The sequence below is a fragment of the Gymnodraco acuticeps genome, unplaced genomic scaffold (genome assembly GCF_902827175.1).
Source record: "Gymnodraco acuticeps unplaced genomic scaffold, fGymAcu1.1, whole genome shotgun sequence".
In the NCBI taxonomy this organism is placed as follows: Eukaryota; Metazoa; Chordata; class Actinopteri; order Perciformes; family Bathydraconidae; genus Gymnodraco; species Gymnodraco acuticeps.
The window spans coordinates 1,212,284-1,239,707 of NW_022990135.1; the positions used below are offsets into that span (position 1 = coordinate 1,212,284).

Consider the following 27,424-nt stretch of genomic DNA (forward strand, 5'->3'; position numbering starts at 1 on the left):
AATTGCCTTGTGGTGCGGACACCACTGGGTAACAAATCTTGCTCAGTGTTTGTTGTTCCTGTCGCCCGTTATCACTTCATCTCTATTATCTTGTTTTCATAACCGTTGGAAGCCGAATTTGTAATTAAAAAGAAATTGCCCAGCCATTAACCAGACACATTACACTGCATTAGTGTCAACCACTTCTAAGTCATCACAGTAAAACAAGTCATGTTCTCCAGAAACTACTGGTCTAGCACTCCAACACATTGTACGTGACATCTCGGAGTGGTTGACTAATCACGACAGAGCCGGCCGGCTAACCAATCGGAGCAGACTGGGCTCTGGTTTCAGACAGAGGGTGAAAGGAGGTGCTGCAGTACGAGAGAAATAAAGATCTTTTTCAACATTAAAGCATGGAGACTGATTACAAATATGATTGTGAAAAGAAGTTGGGCTCCTTTAAGGAAGTTCAGCCACACAGATCAGCTCACAGCAAGGACAGCAGTGAGCAGCGCTAACAGAGAGCAGATCAAGTCCTGCTCAACATGAGGGCAGAACGGTTTGGAATAATCGTTTAAAAAGTAGAGTTTTAATTAACTCTCTTTCCTGGGTGCCCAGTTCCATTGCGACGGTATCTGCCCACCTTCTGGCCTCTCCCTGTCGCTTACTGAAAGAGAGAAAACCCACTTCCTGTACGCAAATCTGTGCCAAACGCTCGCCGACATTCAAATGCTTTGTGTCTTCCTCTTTCGGCTGGCAAATCCCCTCCCCGCCTTTCAGCCTCTCCACTGCTATCTCTCAAATGCTCTGTCTTCGGCTGGAGGAGGAGGAGGAGGAGGAGGAGGAGGAGGAGGAGGAGGAGGAGGAGACTTTGCTGCAAGCTTATAAATCAAAGTCCCTGGGTGATGGCGGAGGCAGGAACGGGAGGAGGAGAAAGTGAGAGGAACAATAAGCACAATGGGGAGAGACAGGGAGAGATTGGAGGACAGATGAATTGGACAATAAGCCTTCGGGCTCGAGCAGAAGGTCAAGGGAAACCGAAATGAGGAAGGAGGGCCGGAGAAAGAGAGAGGGAGGAAATCAGGGAGAAGATGTGTAAACGGTGATAGAGGTGGTTTGAGAGAAAGAATGATTATTTAGTGCTGGCTACGTCAAAAGACAAATCCTCTGTCCACAGAAATAATCACTGCAATTACCTGAAGGTGTGTTTGTGTGTATATACTATATATGTGCACGTATGAATGTGTACGTATACAGAGTGGTGCAGGAATGAGTCCTACAAAATGTCCTCACTGCACAAATGTATTATTTCGTTCTTGTCCTTTTGAATGTCGTTGTACCTGGTGCAGTTCTGTGCTAATGAGCATCTTACAAGAGAAAGGATAAGAACAGGAAGATGGGTTGGTTGTGATTTCCAGTGCAGAAATCTACCCTAGCAGGAGACAGATGGACATGAAGAAGAAGCAGACGAAATGATGAGACATATCAGAAGCAGAGTGTTAGCATATTACAGGAGGAGACACCACCAGCCTCTCTCCTTCAGTCTGTATCCTATCCCAGCTCTGGTGCACATTGCTGCCAGTCTGCCGGGGGGGGGGTAATCTGGGCACTGAGGATTAGGAAGGCAGCCGGGTCAGGAGAAATATCCCCGTTTGGTTTCAATCTGGCGGGATAGCCATCGCCAGAGGAAAGGAGGCCGAGGCTTTATCAGATTGACCCCAAGACGATCGTTCAATTAAAGTCTGCAGCAACAAAAAAAACCTATTGCTTCTTCTTCAATATGTTAAATCTTAGCGTCCTCCTCACAATCATTTGGAATGAAATAGAATTACTCCATAAAAAAGAAGATAGACAGACAAACTGAGAATCTAATAAATGTAATGCAATAACAAGTTTGTGGTAGTAAAGCGATTAAAGTCCGATTATTCGCCGCTGCAATTTGATAGAGTGGTTTTCGACCCCAAGGAGGTTTACGTGGAGCTCACTGCCGTTCACACGGGGGATTAAGTTACATCCTGATTCAAATCACACTTTGCATCTCAGACAGGTGGCCTCCTCCCTCAGCCTGAAACCAATGACCCAGATCACAGCCAGGTAAACCTCAGACACACGTCGCCTCCTCACGCTGCCCTTAAGAGTGCATTAGAAAAAGCATTTTCCAAGTCGATTAAATCATAGAAAAACGATTTAGATGCAATCTCAAAATGCTGCCTTTAAAGAGGAAATCAATGCACTGCACTCCCAATGTAGGGGACCTTTAAAGATATATGACTTTGCTTCCCTTTTATTTACATTTCCTAACCATTCCCAGCTGAAAGTCATCGTGTAAAGGGAGTGTAAAATGTCCTGATATGTGTGATTGAATCCGCTTATGGCTGCCGCACTCACAGATGTGATCAGCGGCAGTAAAAAGCGTGTTTATTACCCATTAAATGTAAAATGGGGGGAAAGAAATATGGCTTCACACTCTCTTACAACTAAACCCACGCCATGTATCTACTCCCTCACACAGAGGCAGTTTAAAGTGAGCACACACACTTTGAAGTGTCCCCGTGGGTGCCAGTCCCGCGGTGATATTAATTGTACCGTCTTATCTGAGCGGCCCAGCCCTGCCATGGGGAGTTGGGTGAAGGTGGTGGGGTTTAGTAAAGGGGGAGGGTGTTTTAGATCATCTCTCATCCCAGGAGGGAGAGTCCCTGGAGAGCAGGATGTGTCGCACAGCCACACACACATCCTCTTGCTGGCCCTCATCTTTTACAGGCATCTTCGGCTACTTTGTCCAAACTAGTAGCAATGGAAACTAAAGTATAGCACAATTCGTAAGTAAGCGTACTTTCCAGCACTGCAGCAGACGTATAGTGCTCACCTTTAAGTCATTGATCAATCACTGTGTGGAATCGTGCAGTTTAGCTCGGAGAGAATATGTGACGGCTGAATTAGACAAGACTGGCGAGGGGACAGAAATGCTCAATGCACGTCCACGTCCACACACTGTCTGTAATCCCCTTGGCAAGCAGGGCCCTGCTGTTACTTAAAACCTTCAGATCGTCTTTGACTGGGCTTTAAGTGTGTGTGTGTGTGTGTGTGTGTGTGTGTGTGTGTGTGTGTGTGTGTGTGTGTGTGTGTGTGTGTGTGTGTGTGTGTGTGTGTGTGTGTGTGTGTGTGTGTGTGTGTGTGTGTGTGTGTGTGTGTGTGTGTGTGTGTGTGTGTAAAGCTATCCACGCCTGATGTTTGGGAAGCAGATTTAGTGCGTATAGTGTTCTGTTTCACTGATTACAGGGCAGACATTGCTTCCCCTCACACTCCCTGTCGGACAGAGGTTCAATTACAGAGCAGATTTAAAACCAGACGGTTGGAAAAGTAGCAGGGGAAAACTGAAGCCTGATTATGTTAGAGAATCAAATGGGTGTGGGATTTATTGGGGTTTAGTTCGGGGTTAAATTGCGGTGATCAAGGTTTTGTGTAACTGACCGAGTCTGTTCACATTTTATTGTCCATGAACCAGTCTTTAAACACAGAGTCCTGTTCCTGCATATCAAATAAAGGGCTCCTCACTTACTAGGCTCTGGACATGTCTTCTTCACTTACTCAAAGCTCATCCTTGTCCTCAAAAGTTTCCACTTGGAGGGGAATCTAAGTTGGTTTGAATCTTCATTCATATTCAACACGATGAAGCTTTGCCTCGAGGGTTTCCACGGGAATTAGCATCAGACAAATCTCTTTCAAATCTGATTAAGAGAGTGTAGATACAAAGTTTGACTTCTGCCCACTTCATTTGGCTAGACGTGATGGAGGGTTTGCTTAGCGATAATATCCATGGATACGGAGCCTGCTCTCCTCTCCGGGGGAACTTCCTGTTATAACCTCCCTTTGCCCTCGTCGCCTAAGCAACACCATTTACCCAGGTCTCCATGGAGTAGGAATTTCATCAGGTGTGCAGAAAATCAACATCTAGCTAACGTAATGGCCGACTCATTCGGTAACAGCCTGTTATCCAGCTGGGAGTCTGCACTGGGGACTGAGTATGTACGGGGAGTCAATGACACCGTATCCCACCAACGTCTAAGCTCACACATTTAAAAATGATTGCATTGCTAATTTTTCAAACAACCTCGCCCTAAATATGATTTTGCCTCATCATAGGACATACATGTGTTGAATTCCTCTAAATACCCATTCAATCTCAGTGTTGCACTCCATTGCTTACGTCCGGTCCGCGTCATCTTGTTCCAATGGGTTACAAAACAAACCCTTCAATCATTCTCAACATAAACATTCAGCATCTTCCTCGTCCAGTTATAACCGTGTATTTTATCATTTTCTATTTGCATTACACACTCGGGCTGGAAAACACATTACCTAACACATTCCCTAATGTGTTTGTTTGCATCAACAAAGCTAAAGGCAACAATATTCTGTCCTTAGAAAACACAGCACGCCTCTTGGCTGCATCAAAATGATGTAAGGCTGATTGTGGGTTGAGGTAATCCTTCATTAGTGTTGTCACCAGGAGCTATTGTGAATCAGGGCCCTGGGGTGCGTGTGTGTGTGTGTGTGTGTGTGTGTGTGTGTGTCTGGGAGTGTGTTCAGTGGTTACGAGCAGCCGCACCAGCAGGTAAACAAAGTATTTCCAGAAACAATCACTAAGGGAGATTACTACCTGTGTATACTTCCATGTGTCTTCAACCTTAATTGAATGATAAATTAAATGACTTAATAACAAGCAGAGAATCCTAAGTCAAAATCCAAGTGTCTTTGGTTTTTCCTACAAGGCATACTGACAATTCAGGGATTCTCTAAACAATGGCTTCCACACACACACACACACACACACACACACACACACACACACACACACACACACACACACACACACACACACACACACACACACACACACACACACACACACACACACACACACACACACACACACACACACACACACACACACACACACACACACACACACACACACACACACACACACACACACACACACACACACACACACACACACACACACACACACACACACACACACACACACCACACACACACACACACACACACCACACACACACACACACACACACACACACACACACACACACACACACACACACACACACACACACACACACACACACACACACACACACACACACACACACACACACACACACACACACACACACACACACACACACACACACACACACACACACACACACAGACGGCTGTCCACTGCACAAACGCAGGAAGTCCGCCTCTTTCACGGAGACCAAACAGGAAACCAGTCCAGAAATAACAGGGCACTGTGAATAATAACCGTCCATTTTCAGCCGCAAACCTCCTGCTCGCCCTTCTTTTTTTCTTCTGCTCACACACCCACCCACACACACACACACACACAACTTGGCCTTTCAAACAAGTGTTCCAATTTCACACTTGGACTCCGAGAGGACTTGTCGTCCACAATTGATGGCGTGTCGCCCCGACTCCAAGAGGTACTAGTTTCATAAACCCTCTGAACTGTGACTCTGGAGCCGAGGGCATGCGGCACATTAGTAACGCACTGTATGGATGACACGGCGCTGAAGAGGAAATATAAAGCGAGAGTGAGAAATTGTTCTGGCGGAAAATGGTAAAAGGAGGGAGGAACGGGTGAGAGTGACGACGGGAATAACACACACAGCGGCCTAATTATAGTCCAAGTAGCAGGCACCTGGGGAAGACAGCGAGCGCTATGGCAACTCTGAACACCCAGGGCGGAGGGGGAGGCATGGGAGGAGAGGAGTGGGAGGAGAGGAGATCATTTCTACAAGAGCAGGATTATACCCTGGAAAAACAAGGACCCTCATGGGGATTTGTGTGTGTTTACAGAGGTGGTAAAACACACAATAAGCATCATTTACAGGTAACTCTTTCTAAAAATGGGTTAGCCATCCCTGCAGGACTTAAAGAGGACAAAGTATGCTCATTTCATATGTGTATTTTGTGCCTCTACTGTGACAGCTCTAATGACCATTGACATGCACAAAACCTACAAAATATACTACAGGAAAGGGAGACCCCGCCAAGATGCATAATATTGTGCAGAAATAAGATGTAATTGGAGCGATTGGACACATGTACTGGATAGGCTAAGGGGCAGGACATGTCTAAGCGGTTGACCAATCAAAGCAGAACCTGCCAGCTAACCAATCAGAGAAGAAGACGCACAGTTCACAATATCTAAAAGTAACAAAAAGATCAAATAAAAACAAAAAGGTGAATCCAGGTGCAAGTCAATGATCCTCCAGGTGCGGCGAAAAAATAAAAATGTTCTAACCCACTTTGTTGCAGGCTGTTTTTAGGAGGTGATCAAATAAGGTGCTTTATGCCGCTCTGATTTCACAGTGTTCTCTCTGGAATCACTGGATCTGTGTTGCCACTTCATATCAGCCGTAACGCACGGACTTAGCTGTGTTCCTCTTTTCTAACTGAAAGCTTAGCAGGTGTGTTTGGGTTCAATACACCTCCAGTCTGGGATCCAACAGAGAGGACAAGCATCCTGCTGGAGAACCAAGCCGGTACGAGTCACGATGTGTGACGACACACGTTATGTATCTTCATGTTCTGATCACAGCGACATCTGTCACTCACATGGGCGTACACCTACATTCTCAACTAGGGTTGGAGAGTGTCACGGGTTAATCCGGATTAATACAAAGGGGACCTGTAGTCCCTTACAGGTCCATAACAAATGATTCATCAGATAACTGTTTCGAAAGGCATCTTCTCTGTGAACTGTACTGTTCTGTAGGCTAGTACTTTAAGTGTGAGTCTATACTATGAGTCTATACTATGAGTCTATACTATGAGTCTATACTATGAGTCTATACTATGGCTTTCTTTGTTTTTATATTGTTTTAATATTGTCTGCTTACCTGTATTATTGTGTTGCATTGTTGGAGAAGCCTGTGACCTAAGATTTTCCACGACATAATGACTCTGTATGTTCGTTTGACAATAAAGAACCTTGAACCTTGCCTTGTTGGTGTATCGGCGCCTGCCTGAATATGCACAACTAAGATTAGATAACACATTTTAACAGGTAACTAGTTATTGTAACACATTAGAAAAGTAACCCTCCCAACCTTGACCAACTCATCCATCACACTCTGATAGTGTGTGATCTGAGATGAAACCTTGATTGCATTGGCCTCGGTCAGATTATTAAAGGGTAGGTCATAAACACATCACAGCCTTGACTGGGACACTTATGACGGATATGTATGATAAAAAAATGGATGCCCTGACAGGAAATGGCAGGAAGCTGGTTTCCAGACGTGTGTATGAATACTGTGCGTGTGCGTGTGCGTGTGGTGTACTCGGTGCTGCTGCTGGGTAATTGCGCAGGTCGGGGCGACTTGTTTTCTCGGCTTATTATTCAGATTCTGTACCTCGAGATGCTTACTCAGCAGCAGCGAAACCAAGAGTGTGTCTTCGTGGCGCACTGCTGGTATCTGCAGATGGAAATAACGCTCCGGTGGTGATGAATGATGGCTTTGCTCTAATATGAGATGTGGGAGGGAGAATGGCGTGTTCCCGCTGCAATAAAGGCGAGGTGCACATGTTTGACCTATTACAGACCATTATGATCCGATAAGAGAAGGGGGAAGCAGCAACATCTCCATTCAAAGGAGGGACTATTTCTTGGTCCATATTTTATGTCGTAGATTTAAAAAGAATTCAGCTCGTGTTAACCACAGGCGTCTAACCAAAAACACGTTCAAAAAGTCCTTTCTGGGTTTCAGGACTTGTTCTACGTGTGTTATGCGACCTAAAGGTGAAATTCCTCCTCAGTCAACAAGCATAGAAGGCCAGCTTCTTATGCTATCAGACACTTGTTGGATCTTATCAAACTTTTTCATTATAGTCTCTCATTCATTGGACAAAACAAAGCCGGCCTTTCAGCTGCGCCACTGAAATCTGCACGACCAGATTCCTACCATGCTTTGAAAAAGGGGCGATGCTACCTTCCAGTAGGAAGACACACAGAAGACTCAGAGAAGACTCAGAGAAGACTCAGAAGACTCAGAGAAGACTCAGAGAAGACTCAGAGAAGACACAGAGAAGACTCAGAGAAGACTCAGAGAAGACTCAGAGAAGACTCAGAGAAGACTCAGAGAAGACTCAGAGAAGACACAGAGAAGACTCAGAGAAGACTCAGAGAAGACACAGAGAAGACTCAGAGAAGACTCAGAGAAGACTCAGAGAAGACACAGAGAAGACTCAGAGAAGACACAGAGAAGACTCAGAGAAGACTCAGAGAAGACACACAGAGAAGACTCAGAGAAGACTCAGAAGACTCAGAGAAGACTCAGAGAAGACACACAGAGAAGACTCAGAGAAGACTCAGAGAAGACTCAGAGAAGACTCAGAGAAGACTCAGAAAAGACACAGAGAAGACTCAGAGAAGACACAGAGAAGACTCAGAGAAGACTCAGAGAAGACTCAGAGAAGAAACACAGAGAAGACTCAGAGAAGACTCAGAGAAGACTCAGAGAAGACTCAGAGAAGACACAGAGAAGACTCAGAGAAGACTCAGAGAAGACTCAGAGAAGACTCAGAGAAGACTCAGAGAAGACTCAGAGAAGACTCAGAGAAGACTCAGAGAAGACTCAGAGATTGTGAGGATGACAAAACAGTACAAGTAGGGAGCAAAGATGAACAGGTAAAACATCTTCAATGTTCCCAAACAGCTGATTTATCAGTTACACGCACATCCCCGTTTCCAGGGCCGTGACAACAGAAACAACGCTATCAAAAGGTCAGGAATGCTTTTCTCCGGGAACAGACAGCAGAGGGGGGAGAGGAGAGGAACATTAATTGGGAACGCTGCTGCTGTGTCATTGCTGTTGTTGACAACATGGACAATGCGAGCTGTTTGGACAAATACTTTAAACAGCTAATGGAGGACTTTTAAAAAAAAAGACAAAATAAGATAGTGAGCACTGGAGAGAAACCCCATTCATGTCTCATTATGAAGAGGACATCCAGTCCTGCCCAATGACAACATGCACTGTTTACTGAGGAAAGACAGGCACATGTGATAATGACCACAGGCTGGTTTGACTGGTGCCTATTTGCAAATGATCACATTTTAGTTTCTCAAACCAGCCGTTTTTCATGATTTAAATGTACAAACATAATTTAACTTGCAGTATGTGCACTTAAAATGTCCCAAAAACAACGTAAAAATCTAAAGGTTTCATTTTACTTTCATAGAAGTCTGACAAAACCAGCCATCGATCAATTATCCTAATAGGGCAGTTTATTTTCTTGTCAATACACTAATCAATGAATTGGCTAAACGTCTCTTCTATATGTACAAACACACTTTCATAGATCGGGTTTTGCTATCAGTCTGTTAGAATCAGAGCAAAAGCTTCTTCGTTAACAGGTCAATCAATAATCAGAAATACAGAGATTGAGGGGCTCAATCATCCCCTCAGTTGACCTGATCCCAGCAGCTGTTTCTGACGTGTGAAAACTATGAGCAAGTCAACTGGAAGCCGTGCACAAGGTGTTTCTCTGCAAAATGTGCATTTAAAACTGAAGATAATGTAGCTCAAGGTGGATTTTCTCCTTAGCATGTCACAGTAGAGGAACACAATACTAATATAAACCTGAAAATGAGCATTAAAAGGCCCCTTTAAGAATCAAAGCTGCAGTGTGAGCAGCAGAGAAGGTGCCAGAGAGAAACACTGGCAGCGCCAACAGGCATAATAGCATTAAACTCTCTAATAAGGGGAGAGGGCTGGTCCGCCCCGGGCTGAAAGACTGCAGTATGCACACAAACACACTGCCCGCCTGCATCCATCCAAGAGCCATTTCCCAAGGATTCCCAAATACACAAAGGCTGGCATCCAACTCCCACGCTCCAGACCGCGGGCCCCGTCAGGAAGAAGCAGCTTCCTTGATCTGTGTGTGTGAATGGGGCTCTAAACAAACCCCAACAACATCAAACACTTGCAACATCTCATTTTCAAGTCCGATTTCATCTTGGTTGCTTAATTTTTTAACAACTTTGTCGCAATCTATCCCTCGTAGCTTTGATTTTTTTAATGTAGGGGTCCTGGTAAGCTAAACAATGGATTAGGAACAAAGCCGCCCCTTTGCTTGATGAGCAGCCTAAACTATTTCATATCCACTGATTACAGCCTACGTGCGTGCGGGAGACACTGAAGGTCGCCTGCCACATTTCACCTGATTCATCCCAAGAAGAAAAAGCTCAGCAGAAATGGCCAAGACAGCAAAATCGAGGGGCCTAAATGGAGTGTAATAGCCATTGTTTGCACTATTGATCTATTACAAGTAACTAATTTATCATGTATACAAGCTATAATTGTAACAACCAGAAATCCCACAGGCAGCAGCTGCTCCTCGGCCACAATTGCAGCTCCCATCTGTAACACTGTGGCTGCCGGTGGTTAAAGCAATGTGTCATTTCTCTCACAACAAAGCCACGGTGCATTCAGGCTATTCACCTAAGTGTTAAAACCCCTCGTTAAATAAATCTCAGTTGGGGAAAACCCAATGCTTTAAATGCTTTGGGTATTTTCCAAAAACCAAATGCATCTTGAAATGGGGAACTAAGCATTTATACATCACAAGATTAAGAAGATTACACAACTGACAATGATGACATAACGTTTTAAAAATGCATGTGCGCTGAAAGGGCTGGATTTGATTAGAAAAGATGCCCTTTTTTACATTTCAGTGACATTGTAACGTATTTCTTTGCAGGGTTAACAAAGCTATATTCTTGGCAAAGACGCTTGAAAAATGGCAGAGCAGTGATTTTGTGTCAGCTATAAATACATTATTAGATAAATCCTTTGTGTCTATTATCACCACACACGGCACGGTGGGTGAGAACATGGCATTAAAGGAAACAATGATAGTGAAAGCTGCTGTTGGCTTCCCAGTTTCCCGACCCCTCGATAAATGCTGCAGTGCACCGCCGCCATCTTATTTCTCTATTCTCTATCATCTGACTGAAATATGAGGGAGAGCCATTCTAAAGATTGTTTTCCGAGGATAATGTCCTATTCACGGGTTTCTTTGCTCAGTTTCAGTCAACATCTGGCATTAAGTATTCATTACGAGGCAACAAGACGTCTCATTTACTTATTTCCATCCCTAAAACACGCCCACTCCCTTAAAAAATAGCCCTCTGGATATGGAAAATGAGACAATAAGCGTTTCATTTATTCCTAATAATGACTTTAAATAACATTAAAAGAGCCCGAATCACAATCAATAGCAGCGTTAGGAGCCATTTGCACAGATTAATGAAGGTATGCAATTTGTTGACAACTTGTTTGTAACATTTTTAATTTGGGAAAAGCAACTTGCTTCCCGTTTTCACACAAATGAAATCGACATTTAAAGGGTGCAGGTTTAAATGAAGAAGAGACGGACATATTCTCCATTGTTGCAAATCCTCAATAAATCAGTATCGACTGGCTTAAAAGGAGACTTTGCCTGAGAAAAAGCATCCGTGCAAAAATAATACACGTTATGTGTTATGTGGGGGGTTCATGGGAAAGTTAATTACAAATAATACAACGACAATTACTAACAAATATCTAAATATTTAGGTGGTTTAACGAAACAACGTGTGGTCTTTATTTAGAAATAGCCAAGCATTCAGTCACAGTGACAAGCTAGATAAACGTTACCACAAGACTTCCGGTTAAAACCTTCAATACAAAGGACCTGCCTTTTTTAATGGGCTACAAAGTTAATGTTTGGTGGTACGAAGCAAGTCATGTTGTGTACTCTGAGAAAAAAGATGTCTCCACTACTCCTACTTAAACTTTTAGTTACATAATTTGATCAAATTCAAGTATCCTGATAAAATACCTCCCCTTGATTTCGCCTTAAACAATCAGAGCTTTTACTTTGAAGGCACAGTCAACTAACTTCCGGTTGAATTGAAGCTAACTCCAGCTAGCTTGATGCAGCAACAATATGGTGGAAATACCTCACAAAAACATATTTTTCTTACCTCGGCAGCCAGAGCCGAAGCCGCTACAGCCAGCAGCAGTAAAGCTACTCGGTCCCCCATGTCGTTTCGCGGACACGAACCTCCTAAAGGCGGCGTTTCACCGAGCGGTTTTACGTTTAACGTGAGAAGCAGAGTGTGTGCAGCGCCGGTGACTCCCGTTGTCTGATGGTGATACCGAGGCTGCACAGCTGCTCAGCAACGAGTCACCTGACCAGCGGAGTGGGATTAACACACACACACACGTTATCTCTGACGCACATACCCACACATTTTCACTTCAACATCTATTGTCCCAGCCAACGCACATGCATTCACATAAATAACATCTCATTGTTTTATACTTTAAAAACGCTTTAATCACATCTTTAATATACAAGACAGCCAGTAAACACAAAATCATCTACCTGATACATTATTAGTATCAAACCTAAATCCCTTCCATTTTTCACAGTCATCCATCACATGTATCACAGTGGGGTCCTCTTTCAAACCTTAAATCAGCCTACAAAATAAAACACAATTGTATTTAATTACTTGACCAAACTGAACATAGTGGGACCCCCAGTTTAGTTTCCACCATCACATTGATTCAAGTAAGGCAGTAAAAACCAGTTCATTGCCAACAAGTTGCCATTAAAGTCAGTATAATGCCATATGTTCAAGTCTACACATAATAGTGATCATATGCTTCCTCTTAAGTCACAATAAATCAAGTTTTATTAAAAATAGGTCACTTTTCATGTCTGCACTGTGTCCTGGAAAGATTTTTCTTAAAATATAATAAAGCTTCATTTGCATCTCTGTTAGAGTTTATTGAAGGATAAACGTGTTTTCATAATATGTTGTCATTTTATGTTGTAAAGAGACCATAGTCAGAAAAGAGGAACAGAGAATAGTCTGTTCCCCTTTTCTGTGGACCATACACACACACACACACATGATTGCGAGTCACAAGACTCCCATTGACAAATAAAGCCGTTGGTTACATACACTTCCTCATGCATGATTTGTAACTGTATTTTTGTAATAAAGAGACTGCACTGAGAGAAGAGGAGCAGAGTTGGTTTTGGAGTTGACATGACCTGTCACTCGCTGATTCTCCTTGCAGCAAGTAAACTTGAAACTCGAGTACTGTTATCTTTGTTCACTGGGTTTTGGTATATTTGAACCGAGCTGGGGTTTACTCTTACAAAGTAATATAGAAATACCCAACATTAATTGGTCCTTCGGAGCCGGAATCCAACACATCGTGACGGGAAGGAGGAGGGAAAAGACACGCCGCAAGTCTGTCGACAGCCGGGATCATCAGCCGACCCCGAGAAAGACCCGGGACGCAGAATTCGTGGCCGGGCCGGTGCTTATATGTCCAACCTCCCTCATCCTCGGCACGATTGACGGAATCCAACCGGACCAGTGACCACAGATAACGGGTAAGATAAAAGTTGATATACATGGTTTCTCCACCATTTAAGGAGGTAGAGAAAGGCTTCTCCGCCATTTAAGGAGGATTGACGTGTCTTTGGGTACACTTATGAGAAAGGTTACTCCACCATTTAAGGAGGTAGAAATTGACGTGTCTTTGGGTACACTTATGAGTGATTGAGTGAAAGTAGTGTGTAAAAGTGTCACCAGGTGGAATCAGCGCACAGAGTGGAAACCTAACGGTGATAACAAAAACTCTGTGGTCTGTTGAAGTACACTAGTGGTGAATTAGGAATTAGGTTCTGACCGGCACGTTGTCCAGTAGGAACACAAAGCTAGAATAATGGGGTCCAATGGGAGTAAGCCTGCCGCTACAGGGGACATGAGATATATGGAAATATATAGTCATGGCAGCACCAGTTATTGTAGCAAATGGTATAAACTGTACGGCTTCCGAGGAAAGTTGGAGAAAACAGCAGTAAGAGAATTAAGCGACAAATTGAGAGCAGAAACAGCTGGAACAACACAAGGCAAGAAAAGAAAGAAGTTAGAAGCTCAACTGCGAGTCGCAGCTTTATGGGCTGAACAAGCCCATAAAAGGACAGGTGGAGCAGAAGAAGGTATGATAGCAGCGGCTGTTTCAGTGAAAGCAGACGAGGAGACAGGGCGTTCAGGGTCAGTTGACGCTGTACGCCGCGAGAAAGAGAGAGCGATAGTGGAAGAACACAAAGCACAGGAGCAAAGAATAAAAAGAAAGCAAGAGAAAGAGAGAAAAGACAGGGAAAGAGAGACACAAAAACGCATCAACAAAGAAATGGCAGATGCATTAAGCCCACTGCACACCAGAAAATATAAAGGGGAAACCAAGTTATATCCTGTTGAAGAATTAAGAGAAGCAGAACAATCCTTCGATGGAACAGCATATCAGGGTGACGCTTATCCATTAGTACAAGTGGCCAACCCGCACTATGGAGTTGGTGATGACCAAGAAAGAATGTTAAGAGTGTTCCGCCCATGGACAATGGATGAGTGTAAAAAGGCTTGTGAGGGACTGACTCCATACAAACAGGACCCGGCGCAGTTTGTCCTTGACCATACTGCATTAATAGCGTCATATGGTTTAAATGGACATGAAGTTTTAAGAACCCTTATGACAATTTTTGGCCACGAATGGGCCAGAGTAAAGGGAGATTTCACCGGGTCCTCGCCCAATGGAAACCCCCTGGAACCAGGTCAGCAGGACCTCATAAATGCACTCGCTCCCGTAAATATTTCAATCGAGAGGGTTTTTGCACTGAGACGAGACTTTACTAAAGTCTCAGGGTGTAAACAGGGAGAAAAAGAGTCAGTACAAGATTTCAGAATCAGAATGGAAGATTGTTTCCGTATCCATAGCGGAATTCCACCCAACAATGCTGTTGACTCCCCATATGTGCAGCAGCTGAAACAAAGCTTGATGAATGGGTTCCACCCAGGTATTGCTGACTTTATCCGCAAGCATAATGTTAACCATAGGACATGCGACTTACAAGAGTGCCTAAATTATGCAGAACATGCAGCAACCCAGATCAAAGAAAAAAGACATAAGAAAGCGTCAGCATCAGCTTTCTTCATAGGAGAAGATGGGGAAGAAAATCAGATTTTCTTTGTGGGACCAGAACAGGGGAGAGGCGGGTTTAACAGAGGACGAGGGAATGGTAGAGGAGCAGGCAGAGGCAGAGGAGGAGGCAGAAACGCAGAAGGCAAATTCCTCTGCTACAGGTGCGGAAAGGAGGGGCACATGGCGAGGGACTGTGAGGAACAGATGTCACAGATAAAAGAAGGGGGACAAAAGGGACAGTACAAAGACGAAAGACATGGCCCCCCCCCTTCACATAACCTACATAGTTATGACAACTGACTAGACGTAGAAAAGGAAGAAGAGGACGTCCACACACATCACATTGACCTTTCTGAAGTATTACTGAATCTGTCAGACAACAGTATTAAACCTACCAGAACAATCGAAATCAATGGGGAAAAATTAGAATTTTTATGTGACAGCGGTGCAGACTCATCAGTAGTGAACAAAGAGGTCCAAAGAATGTGGCCACCAACTGGCACTATGTTTGTAAAATCAGCAAATGGACACATAAATCAGAGGTCGATTTCAAAGCCACTTTTTATGGAAGATAGAAGGTCAGGCCTCCAGGCATCCCTCAAATTTGTGTTCATCTCAAACTGCCCTGTCAATTTGCTAGGGAGAGACGGCATGGAAATGTTAAAAATCAGTGTAGTACCAGTCAAAGGGGGAATGCGAGCAGTAGGGCCCGGAGAAAAGGTGGAAGACCAGGTCTTCCTTCAAAAATCCATAAACACCCCCAACTACTACTGGTCACTAGACATGCCACAACCTGACGTGACAAACACAGGTGAACACCTGTTAACACTATTCACCCCACAACATGGCCAAGAAGTAATGAAACCTGACGCATTGCACGTTACACTAAAGTACAAGAACACCCCTGGCCCAGACAAAGACTATGATGTGCTCGTGCATCGACTGACACCACAGAGGGTAGTGTTCCACTCGATGTATGCAAACCAACACGGGGATGTTGTAATTGACGCTAGGGTCCCATCAACCACTGCCTTGATAATGGAACCAGGTTCCACGCCACACATATCAGTAGCTAGGGGCCCAGGGACTTCATGGAGAGACTTAGGTTTATTAGTGGCTAGAGGTAACAGGATAACAAAATGGACAGATGACAAAAACGGTTGGCAAACTGGAGGCGGGTTAAAGCGCAAAACTCTAGGGTTTACTCTAGTGATGACACCACGCGCCCACCTAGACGACCCTGAACAACAATGATGTATGCTAAGTGAAGAGGCCTTAGAGGTCCTGAAAACGGTGCCGCCATGCGTATGGTCACAAGGAAAATGTGATGTAGGTCGCATGGTGAACGCAAAACCTGTACACGTTAGACCAAAAACTAACTACAGACCTAACATAAGACAATACCCCTTAAAAGAGGATGCAAAAGTTGGCATCAAACCTGTAATTGAAGAAATGCTAAAAGCAGGGATCCTGCGTGAGTGCCCTGATGCATCATGCAATACCCCCATCTTCCCAGTAAAAAAGGCTGATGGGCAGTCATGGAGAATGATTCAAGACTTAAGAGCAGTAAATGATGCTGTACAAAGCACAGCCCAAACAGTACCAGATCCACACACGTTAATGAACGGCCTTAAGCCAAATATGGCATGGTTCTCAGTGATAGACTTGAGCAATGCCTTTTTCTCCATTCCTGTAGAAAAAGACTCACAAGGATGGTTTGGGTTCACACATGAAGGAACAAAATACACATACACCAGATTACCTCAGGGGTATGTGGATAGCCCAACAATCTTTTCACGAGAAATAGCAAATTGTTTGGCTACATTACAGATACCTGACACATCGCAGATGTTGGTATATGTAGATGATATTCTTGTTGCGTCACCCACACAGGAAGAAAGCACAAAAGTCACACTACAAGTATTGACACATTTGGCCAAAACAGGAAACAAGGTTTCAAGACAGAAACTTCAGTTTGTGAAAGAGGAAGTGATCTTTTTAGGCCACAATTTAAACCGAGAAGGGAGACGCATACACTCAGAGAGGAAACAGACGGTGTTAAACGCACCAAAGCCAACAACAAAAAAACAAATGATGCAATTCCTTGGGCTGACTAACTATTGCAGAGCATGGATTCCAGACTACGCAGGAATGACTCAGCCCCTACTAGATTGCATATACTCAGACAATGACATGAAAATGTCCGGCAAGATAGAATGGACACAAGAGGCAGAAGCTGCATTTGAAAGGACTAAACAGTGTCTCGTAGGGTCATCAGTGTTAGCATTACCAGACTATGAAAAACCATTTGTACAAACAGTTGACTGCAAAAAAGGGTTTATGACATCAGTATTGGCACAAAAACACGGCACAAAACTAAGGCCTGTCGCTTACTACTCTAAAAGGTTAGACCCAGTAGCACAAGCATTACCAGTATGCGTACAAGCAGTATGTGCGGCAGCAATGGCGGTACATTGTACAGCAGAAATAGTTTTGTTCCACCCACTCACACTGATGGTTCCACACGCAGTCACCATGTTGTTACATGACACCAAAATGGCTTTCTTATCACCTGCACGTTATTTGGCACTGACAGCTACACTAATGTCACAACCACACATTGTGATAAAAAGATGTAATATCTTAAATCCAGCCACATTAATACCTACAGCAGAAGATGGAGAACCACACTGTTGTAAAGAAGAGACTGACAGAACATGCAAACCAAGACCAGATTTGAAAGACATACAACTACTCAGTGGCGAAACATGGTTTGTGGATGGGTCCTGTTCTAAATCTATAACAGGCCAAAATCAAACAGGGTTTGCAGTTGTATCACACTCACAGGTCATAAAAGCAGGCCGACTCCCCCACACATATTCTGCACAAGCAGCGGAATTAGTAGCTCTTACAGAAGCATGCAAAGCGGGGGTTGGAAAAGATGTGACTATGTGGACAGACAGCCAGTATGCGCACTCAACAGTACATATATTTGCAGCCCAATGGGCCCGCAGGGGCATGAAAACATCAACAGGAAAACCAGTCACCCATGCACAGCTGCTGACTGATCTTTTAAAAGCGGTGTTGTTGCCGAAAAGCATTGCTATATGCAAATGCGCTGCGCACACCAGTGGGAAGGATGCAGTAACACTTGGCAATGCACACGCGGATAAGGTAGCGAAGCTAGCAGCTATGGGCGAATATGGGTTCCATATCCTCTTGCAGAAGGGGGAAAGTGTTTCACAACCAATACCTCTTGTGATATTAAGGGATATGCAGAACAACGCACCCGACAGAGAAAAGAAGAAATGGTTGACAGATGGAGCAACCACAGACCCTGAGGGAACATTCAGAATAAACAACAAGATAGTACTCCCTGTTAGTCTCTACAAAACAGCAGCTCATTTGAGTCATGGGCCGTGCCATGTCTCAACAGGAGGGATGGTGACAATAATAAATGAACATTTCCATACATACAACTACATTACATTTTCTAAAAACTTTTGTAGAGCCTGTGTAGTATGTTGCAGACACAATGCTCAAGGCAATGAGCGACCACAGAGAGGAAAGTTCCCTCCACCAACATACCCATTTCAACACATGCATATGGACTTCATCGAACTAACACCATGCCAAGGGTACAAATACTGTTTGGTAATGATATGTCCGTTTTCAAAGTGGGTTGAAATATTCCCAGCAAAACATGCAGACGCTATTACCGTAGCAAAAGCCATATGCAAGACAATAATACCAAACAGAGGTATTCCAGAGAAACTGTACAGTGATAATGGGTCTCATTTTGTAAATCAGGTTATTACCAAACTGTCCGAACATATGGGGATAACATTAAAAAACCATTGTGCATATCATCCACAGAGTGCAGGCTTAGTGGAAAGAACAAACGGAACAGTAAAGTTAAGACTAAGGAAAACAATGGAGGAAACAGGAAGACCATGGGTGGAATGTGTGTCTCTGGTAGAAACATGCATGAGAATCACGCCCACGGCAAAAGGGTTGTCTCCCTTTGAGATCATAACAGGAAGGCAATTCAGATTACCAATCACAGACGAGGTGAGGGAGGAGGGTGATGCTGAGGCAGGGACTACATTAGCTGAATGGATGAGCAGACTCTTCAGAAGCAATGAGATAGCTCGAACAAATAACCTGCCAGACATTTCTACTCCCTTGCAGGACACTCGAGTGCAGACTGGTGACCAGGTCCTCGTGAAGGTGATTAAGAGGAAGCATTGGCACTGTCCACGGTGGGACGGTCCCTACACGGTACTGCTGACAACACCGACTGCACTAAAAATCGCCGAAAGAACTACGTGGATACATCAGAGCCACTGCAAAAAGATAATACCTCTCCAACTTAACGATGGATAAGTGGTGGAAGTCCGGCTACAAAGGGCGGTGTTTCATTAGGAAATACTGGTCTCAACCCCGGTGAAGAAAACAACAGAACCACTATCACAAATAGACTATGTTGGGAAAGGTGTTGTTTGTAGTGACCCTGCTGGGTCTGACGCTAATGACTATAAGACAATTGAGTGAGGAATCCTCAACAAAAAAAAAGGTCCATCGAGAGAAAAAATGGTCATTACTCAACGATGACCCATGGAACCACAACGACAAAACTGCACGCTCACCTAGGATGACAAATGCCTGGTATGCCTATGTCCATCAACTTGTTACAAAGACAGGGCGTTCAAATTGTTATGTTTGTTCCCACATGCCATGGTCAACTGGACAAGTAACTCTGTATGGTAAAAGGATGAGTAAATCACAAGCTAAATGTTTTGCTACCATGGGAGGTGTAGGATACCAGCACTCAGGGATAAAAGTCAACGATGTGAATCCATATGCCCCAGGTTTAAGCAATGGCACTTGTAATAAGATATTTTGGGTGAACTTTAACATGACAGTGCCACGTAAAATGACAGGACAAAAGGTAGTCATGCCAAATAATGAAGCTATACACCCTATGTGTTACAGTCAGACAGAAGGTTCTGTACCAATGGGAAACACCACTGGTTGTAACCAGACACTTGTTAATGGCGAAGGGGCTCCAGTCTATTTGAGCAAACAATCTAATGGTACATGGTGGGTACAAGGAGGATGGTGGCTGTGTGGCAACAACGCTTATCCAGTTCTGCCAATAAATTGGACAGGCACGTGCGCACCAATATTTGTTAGCGACCACACCTTCGTGATAGACATAGAACCACACCTTAACCACACCCGCAGGAGGAGAAATGCCATGCCTGCCTTCAAAAAACATGATTCAGTATGGGGAAAAGATGTCCCTGATGAATTCAAACACTGGTCCACCAGTGGAAAGGTAATATTAGCATTGACTCCTGCCTTAGGCGTAGCGAAGAACATGTTGAGACTCGAAACCTTTGATTACCGGTTCGGCATGTTTGTAAATAATTCCATCGTTGTAAACGAACAACAGAACCTCGAACAAGACTCACTCAGAACCATGGTGCTACAGCACCGCATGGCCCTTGATCTACTCACTGCCTCAGTAGGAGGTACGTGTATCCTTTTGAACACAATCTGTTGTACATATATCACCGACAATGTCCACTCCCAAAACATGACAGATGCAATGGCTACTCTCAAAGCCCTACAGACAGCTATGGGCCAAGACAGACATGCCTCTCTTGAGACCGGATGGTTCAATTGGCTACTCTCAGGGAGCTGGGTTCAAAAGCTCGTGATGGGATTTGTTGCAATCATATGTGTTGTCATCCTTGTGTGCTGTGCTATGGCTTGTATTATACCATGTGTTAAAGCTATGGTTGGTAAAATAGTTACCAACACTCTTGTCCAATATACGATGTTGCAACAGACAGATAACGATGACTATACTGACACAGACCCCTCTCAGAAGGACGAATATACTCACCTAACCTCCAATGTGTAAGACTTAAAGCTAGGTTACTGTCTGTCATATGACGAATGGTTCGAAAATGTCAAAAACAAGTGAATTAATTCTGAAAGTAATAAAGACACTGTAACCAGCTAGTAATTATGAAAAACAGGAGGGAATGTTAGAGTTTATTGAAGGATAAACGTGTTTTCATAATATGTTGTCATTTTATGTTGTAAAGAGACCATAGTCAGAAAAGAGGAACAGAGAATAGTCTGTTCCCCTTTTCTGTGGACCATACACACACACACACACATGATTGCAAGTCACAAGACTCCCATTGACAAATAAAGCCGTTGGTTACATACACTTCCTCATGCATGATTTGTAACTGTATTTTTGTAATAAAGAGACTGCACTGAGAGAAGAGGAGCAGAGTTGGTTTTGGAGTTGACATGACCTGTCACTCGCTGATTCTCCTTGCAGCAAGTAAACTTGAAACTCGAGTACTGTTATCTTTGTTCACTGGGTTTTGGTATATTTGAACCGAGCTGGGGTTTACTCTTACAAAGTAATATAGAAATACCCAACAATCTCCCTTAAAAAAAACGATGTTCCTCCAGTGATGTAAGGTACCGCTCCATGCTGACAAAAGTGGTCTTCACCTGCATCAAAGCAGCGCAGAGCCTTTGATGTGCTCAGTCGGGGATGAATGAGAGTATTGGTTATTAGGAAGTGCCAGCTGCAGACTAGCACGGCTGCTAACTCTATGAGAATGTTCAATTATTATTAATTTCCCCAACATTTGGTCTAGACTCCTGCAGAAAGGCAGTGACATTCACACCTGGCCTGCTGAACAATATTGCACTGCCCCCCCCCCCCCCCTTTTTCTTTTTAAATGTGGAATACATTCAGCCTCTTTAATTGTCTTTGGAGGCCAGAGATCCAGGTGTGGAGACATCGATCAGTTCCTTTTAGATGACTGCTAGAGGGTCTGTGCAGGGATTCACTTGCGGGTACATCCCGGGTACGGAGGAGGAGGGGAGTAGTTGGCCGAGTTTCGCTGAGACGGGGTGTAAGGTGGCGGGTGCAGAGAGGGAGGGTACATCTCGTAGTCGTAGGTGTATGGAGGTGGAGGACCTGAGTTTGGGAAGAGAAATAAAGAAAATAAATAGTCTGTCATGCTTTTTGGATGTTTCCCTTTTCCTGTAGTGCGTTCCACAGGGTGAAGAGAGGTGCTGCAGCACAGGCAGTATGAGGAAAATAAAGAGCTTTTTGAACATTAAAGCATGGCAACATGTCACAGTAGAGACACTACATACTGATATGAACCTGAACATGAGCAGAATGTGTCTTCGATTATAATGTGGGGAAACCTGCACTCATTTAACAAGGTGTACGATGGGAAAGTGCCACCCTCTAGTGGTAAAACAGAGAAACTGCACTCTGTAAAAAAAGGGACTTTACTCGGTGTAAAAATATGGCCCCTAAAGAAATCCCTTGGTTGACCATGATGCATCAGTCTCACCAGGGGAACGTGCATTATTCACTGAAACATCACAGCAGCCGAGATAAAAGAAAAGATGAAAGCGTGACATGAGCAAAACCTTACATTTATGACGCCACGATTATGAATAACTCACAATCTAACGTACTGCAAGAGTTACCTTCATTTAAAAAGGTCTATAAAACCGTTGTGTAGCCCAGAATGAGACCTTGCAACGTGAGAATTAATATTTGATCAATTTAAAGCACCATTACATAAAGGAAAGGTGTACGTAAATAATAAAAGCAGCACTAACTAAATCAATTAAAATCATATTTAAATATTGATTAACATCCTTTATTGGGACATAAGGTTATTAATATCACTGTAGCTACATGCATTCATATTACATGTTTTTGGTCCTTTGTGTATGGAACACGATCAGAGCTGCAGGGCCGGTGCAGTCCAGTGTTGCATGAAGGCAATACACAGGGGAGAATAAAGCGTGATGAATAAATGATGAGCCCCAGAAATAAAAGCAGCGTATTCAGAGCACAGACTCTGATGTACCTGCGAGGACAGTGTGGGAACATTGTCGCCGCTTTGCTCCTTTCCAGCGGGAACAGGGAGTATCAGATGTGAAACGGTGGGTGCGGAGGGGGAAGAAGTTCATGCTTCTGGGAATATCTATGTCTAAAGTGCTCGAACAGAGGTCATTGTCAAGTCTAATGGCTTTTATTTTGAAAGGAACCCACTCTCTCTTTGTGTTACTTGTCAGGGATTATGCTCAAGGCCAAGGTGGATCTTGTAACATAAAACACATTCTGCTGTTTTCTGTTCAAATGAGGGCGCCTGAGGACTGAAATGGACACCTACAAATAAGTGTTTAATCACACTATATGAAACTGTAATACTATACAACTACCCCATTATTTAGTAGTGCCAGAGCTATTCATTATAAATAAAAACATATATTTGCCTTGTTTATGTTATTAAAAAGTGTATTTTTTGTGTTTGTCCGAGACCCACCTGGGTACCCCTGAGTCACAGTGTTGATGTAGGAGGTGCTGAACACGCCGACCCGCGCCCCCCGCCCGTTCTTCATGCACATACACACACACAGGAACAGGGCCGCCACCGCCCCCATCAGGAACACCACCCCGAACACGATCCCAGAGATGGCAGTGCCCCTGTAACACACACACACAGATTCAAGGCTTTGTGGTCATATGCAGGCTCCTCCTACAATGCTCGAGCTAACATAAATATATATAAGACATAAAACTGTACAAAATAAAAGTGAGGAGGCAGCTGCCATGGAGACGGACTGGAGTGTGTGTGTGTGTGTGTTCACAGAAGGGGAGTCTTTGAATTAACATTTTATTATATTCAGCGTTAGTCAGAATCAGCGGTGTTTACAAGACTTTGCCGCTGGTCATTTAAGGTTTTGCACAAATAAACAATTTTCACAGATGCACTGATGATGGAAACTGAACACAGCTTCATGGTGAAGGGAAGCAGCATGAGGTGAAAGCATTTGAGCAGCTGGGCTGAATCAAGGCTAACAGGCAGGGGTCAAAAGGTGAGACCTCTGAAGGGTCAGGTTAAAAGACAGCTGGTGTGTGACCTCTCATTTAGAAACCGAGCAGCGAGTCGACCAGTGGATCAAAAGGAGAGAAATCGTGGCAAAAAACACAAATATGAACATAATAGATCCCCTTCAGCCGTCAGTCGTGCATTTCATTTGTTTGCTGTGTCCCTGTGATTACTTACGAGAGGACGTCGCCCACGTAGGCGTAGTAGGAGCAGCAGAAAGGTGGAGACCCATCGCAGCAGTACTCTATGCAGCCTTCACACTGGGCTTTACTGCTGCCTGCAACACACAAATAGGTAAGTTGATTGCAAAGATGAAAAGGTGGTGATAAAAATAACTTTGGGACCCGTCTCAAGTGTTCATTAAAATGAAAGAAGCCCTTAAAATAAGAGATTAGGCCATGTCCGGATGTTTTAAAAATCTGTTCCCTGGAGGAAACGATGAGAAATAGCTTTCAGGAACGAAATTCAAAAGCACACACACCTCAATCTAAGACAGGCTTAAAAGTGTGGACACAGGCCACTATGTGCCGAGAAGTGGAGTAGCACAGATTTAGAAAGAAGCAATCAATACCTGTGGAGCACCGGGGGAAATGAGAATAAAAGAAGGTCTCTGTAATGAACTCATACTGGGACCCAGTCAGCTAGCTGCACTAATGCATCCACATTTTTAAATATCAAATACTTTCAATGTTCTCCTGTTCTTGAATATGATAATAACAGTAATGATAATATGGCAACTAGCAGTGGTTCAGTAATTATTCACACACTTGTTGCATGCTGTGTGTGTGTGTGTGTGTGTGTGTGTGTGTGTGTGTGTGTGTGTGTGTGTGTGTGTGTGTGTGTGTGTGTGTGTGTGTGTGTGTGTGTGTGTGTGTGTGTGTGTGTGTATGTCAATGCTGGAGATCTGCTTACTCTCAGCAATCACTCACACACATGGGATGTGTGCCTGCAGGCATGTATGCACATTTCCGGGCTTGGGAGCCCTGCCTTGTAATTACCACAGGAGGATGCTTTTAAAAAGAAAACTTGCATTATGTTAAATAGAGCTGGGATGCAGTTTGCACAACTCAAGGTGAAGTGTTTATTACACTTTTAAGTCGTGATTTTTCTGATATAAGCAGGTTTGATGGTTATGATGCAGAAATCGTAAATGAAAGTGCACAAGAACAGGGTTTTTTGCACCTTTTAACTGATATAAGCAGGGTCTGTATACACCCAAAAAGTGTGAAGTGTGCACACCTTAATGATGTAGAAATCAATCTATGTTCACAATAAAGGTTTGTCTGCAGTCTTAACTGTATCCTTCATCCAACTTTTGAATGTTACTCTACCTCCCTGCAGCTAATCTTTCCATGTCAGTGCCTGCATGCGGTTTTAAAAGCAGACTTCTGACTCTCTCCGTGTGGGTGGTCCTCGGAGGTCCTGTCTCTCCACACGCTGGGGGACGATGGCACCATGTCCTTCACACACACACACACACACACACACACACACACACACACACACACACACACACACACACACACACACACACACACACACACACACACACACACACACACACACACACACACACACACACACACACACACACACACACACACACACACACACACACACACACACACACACACACACACACACACACACACACACACACACACACACACACACACACACACACACACACACACACACACACACACCACACACACACACACACACACACACACACACACACACACACACACACACACACACACACACACACACACACACACACACACACACACACACACACACACACACACACACACACACACACAGCAGCTCCTCTCCCCTGCCCCCCCCATCCAGATCAAAGTTTCCAGCTGTTTTCAAGCTAGTGTGTAGGAGTTCCCAAAATGTGATCGGTGGAACTTCCGCTTCCCCAAAGCTGCACACATCTGGAAGTCTTACCATTATCACAAACATAAAGAAAAGACATGTAGCTCTTTGTAAATGTATTGATTAAACTCACCGGAGAATAAACAAAGCAGCAGCGAGCTCCTCAACACCCCCCAGCTCTCAGTCTGCGTCCTCCTCCAGGGGCTCTCCATGACCCCGGCTCTCCTGTGCGCTTTTATTCTCAATCAATCTGCAGTGGATCACACTAACTAAGAAAAGTCGCTTCTTCCCAGTCACCTTTTTGGCTCCTCCAGGATCATTGTTGGAGCCTACCGCTTTGAACCCAGCAGCAGACTTCGGGAAACATGTCTCCTTAGAAAAAAAAGTGCAGTTCCATTTGTTCCTCCACGTGTGTGCAGTGTTTCTGCCCCGTCCTGCTCCCACACCTACGGGCGTTTTATTCCGATCCCCTCCCCCGGTTTGCTCACATTACCATGTTGAGTTTACACTGACGAGGAAGGCAGCCGAGATCTGACACAAAAACGTTTTCAAAATAAGAGTCTAATTAACACTGCAATCACTACGTTACAAATCATTCAAATGGTATTGTTTGTGCACAACTGGCCCCATAAGTAAGGAGATATAATGCCTTTTCTAGTAAATATTGTAGAGGAAACTTCTGTGTAGCATGCAGTGGAGTCACCGACTCAGGACACGGGAAGAGTCGGAGCTTTGATGTCAAACCACTGTGATTTATTTGGAGTTGGTACCAGAGTATTCACATCACAAATCCAAGAGTCAGAGGTTCTGACTTCACGGTAGAGTTGCCACGTCAATTCTGGAGAGCCTCTCTCTTGCCAGCCCATCTAACTGGTTTCGCAGAGAGTAAACAACATATTTGAGGAGATAGCCTAAACAGTGTGGGAACACAGAGCTACTTGCCTCGGACACTTATGACCTCGAAGATTTTACCTTGGAGTCCACGAATACAGAGAAGGAAGTGTCCCAGTGTACCCACAACACAGACCATCTGTATCCCAGTATTGACCGGTCACAGAATGGGAACAATAACATTATTGGCTAAGCCGCCTGTGTCCTTAAAGAAGGTAAACAGACATCGAGGTTTGTCCTGTATGTTACTAATTGGCGTCTTATGATAATTATTTCCATAACAAATATCATATTAAACTTAATCTGCTCTGACAAAACAAGAAATTCAAATACATTCAATTGAACTTTGTCAAGCTATAATGGACGTTTTCACTATTGTATGGGCCATAGCTACAGTCAAATAATCGATTATAAAAAATAAAAGTCATTGCAGACATAAAATAAATGTTTATAAATAGTAGTTTTTTAATTGAAATCTTAATGTTAACAAGTCAAGTTATTCAATTAAGTCTAGTAATAGCATTTTTTATATAAATGTGACATTAGTTTGAGCTTTTATTTTGAAGGCCTTAGCCTGGTTATGTCTGTCACGCTTTACGCAGCAGGAGGGAAAACGTT

The 27,424-nt window shown here is 43.9% G+C and overlaps 3 protein-coding genes across 6 annotated transcripts in view; 1 reads left to right on the top strand and 2 right to left on the bottom strand.

The window, feature by feature from the left end:
• appa (amyloid beta (A4) precursor protein a) overlaps positions 1 to 12,288 on the bottom strand; it is a 28,060-nt gene extending 15,772 nt beyond the window's left edge. For all 4 annotated transcript variants that reach the window (XM_034216993.1, XM_034216992.1, XM_034216991.1 and 1 more), the window contains exon 1: positions 12,047 to 12,288. In XM_034216993.1, coding sequence (XP_034072884.1) covers positions 12,047 to 12,106 — 60 coding nt within the window. In that variant the 5' untranslated portion in view covers positions 12,107 to 12,288. The remainder of the gene's footprint in view (positions 1 to 12,046) is intronic.
• Positions 12,289 to 16,255: 3,967 nt separating this feature from the next.
• LOC117546583 lies at positions 16,256 to 19,525 on the top strand. Its single transcript, XM_034216825.1, has 2 exons — positions 16,256 to 19,000; positions 19,178 to 19,525. The coding sequence occupies exons 1-2, from the start codon at positions 16,326 to 16,328 to the stop codon at positions 19,452 to 19,454; spliced, it is 2,952 nt and encodes a 983-aa protein (XP_034072716.1). The 5' UTR covers positions 16,256 to 16,325; the 3' UTR covers positions 19,455 to 19,525.
• Positions 19,526 to 21,102: 1,577 nt separating this feature from the next.
• cyyr1 (cysteine/tyrosine-rich 1) lies at positions 21,103 to 26,419 on the bottom strand. Its single transcript, XM_034216826.1, has 4 exons — positions 26,049 to 26,419; positions 24,206 to 24,305; positions 23,462 to 23,622; positions 21,103 to 22,086 (listed from the first exon to the last, which is right to left on the bottom strand). Exons 1-4 carry the CDS (start codon positions 26,125 to 26,127, stop codon positions 21,953 to 21,955), a joined length of 474 nt encoding a protein of 157 aa, XP_034072717.1. The 5' UTR covers positions 26,128 to 26,419; the 3' UTR covers positions 21,103 to 21,952.
• Between the last annotated feature and the right edge of the window lie 1,005 nt (positions 26,420 to 27,424).

Excerpts from the sequence above, each read along its gene's own strand:
- LOC117546583 (XM_034216825.1), top strand. The coding sequence starts at position 16,326 with ATGCTAAGTGAAGAGGCCTTAGAGGTCCTGAAAACGGTGCCGCCATGC. Across the intron at positions 19,001-19,177 it reads AAGTTAAGACTAAGGAAAAC|AGCTGAATGGATGAGCAGAC; the intron begins AATGGAGGAAAC and ends AGGGACTACATT.
- cyyr1 (XM_034216826.1), bottom strand. The coding sequence starts at position 26,127 with ATGGAGAGCCCCTGGAGGAGGACGCAGACTGAGAGCTGGGGGGTGTTG. Across the intron at positions 24,306-26,048 it reads GCTGCTTTGTTTATTCTCCG|GCAGCAGTAAAGCCCAGTGT; the intron begins GTGAGTTTAATC and ends TGTGTGTTGCAG. Across the intron at positions 23,623-24,205 it reads TACGTGGGCGACGTCCTCTC|GGGCACTGCCATCTCTGGGA; the intron begins GTAAGTAATCAC and ends TGTGTGTTACAG.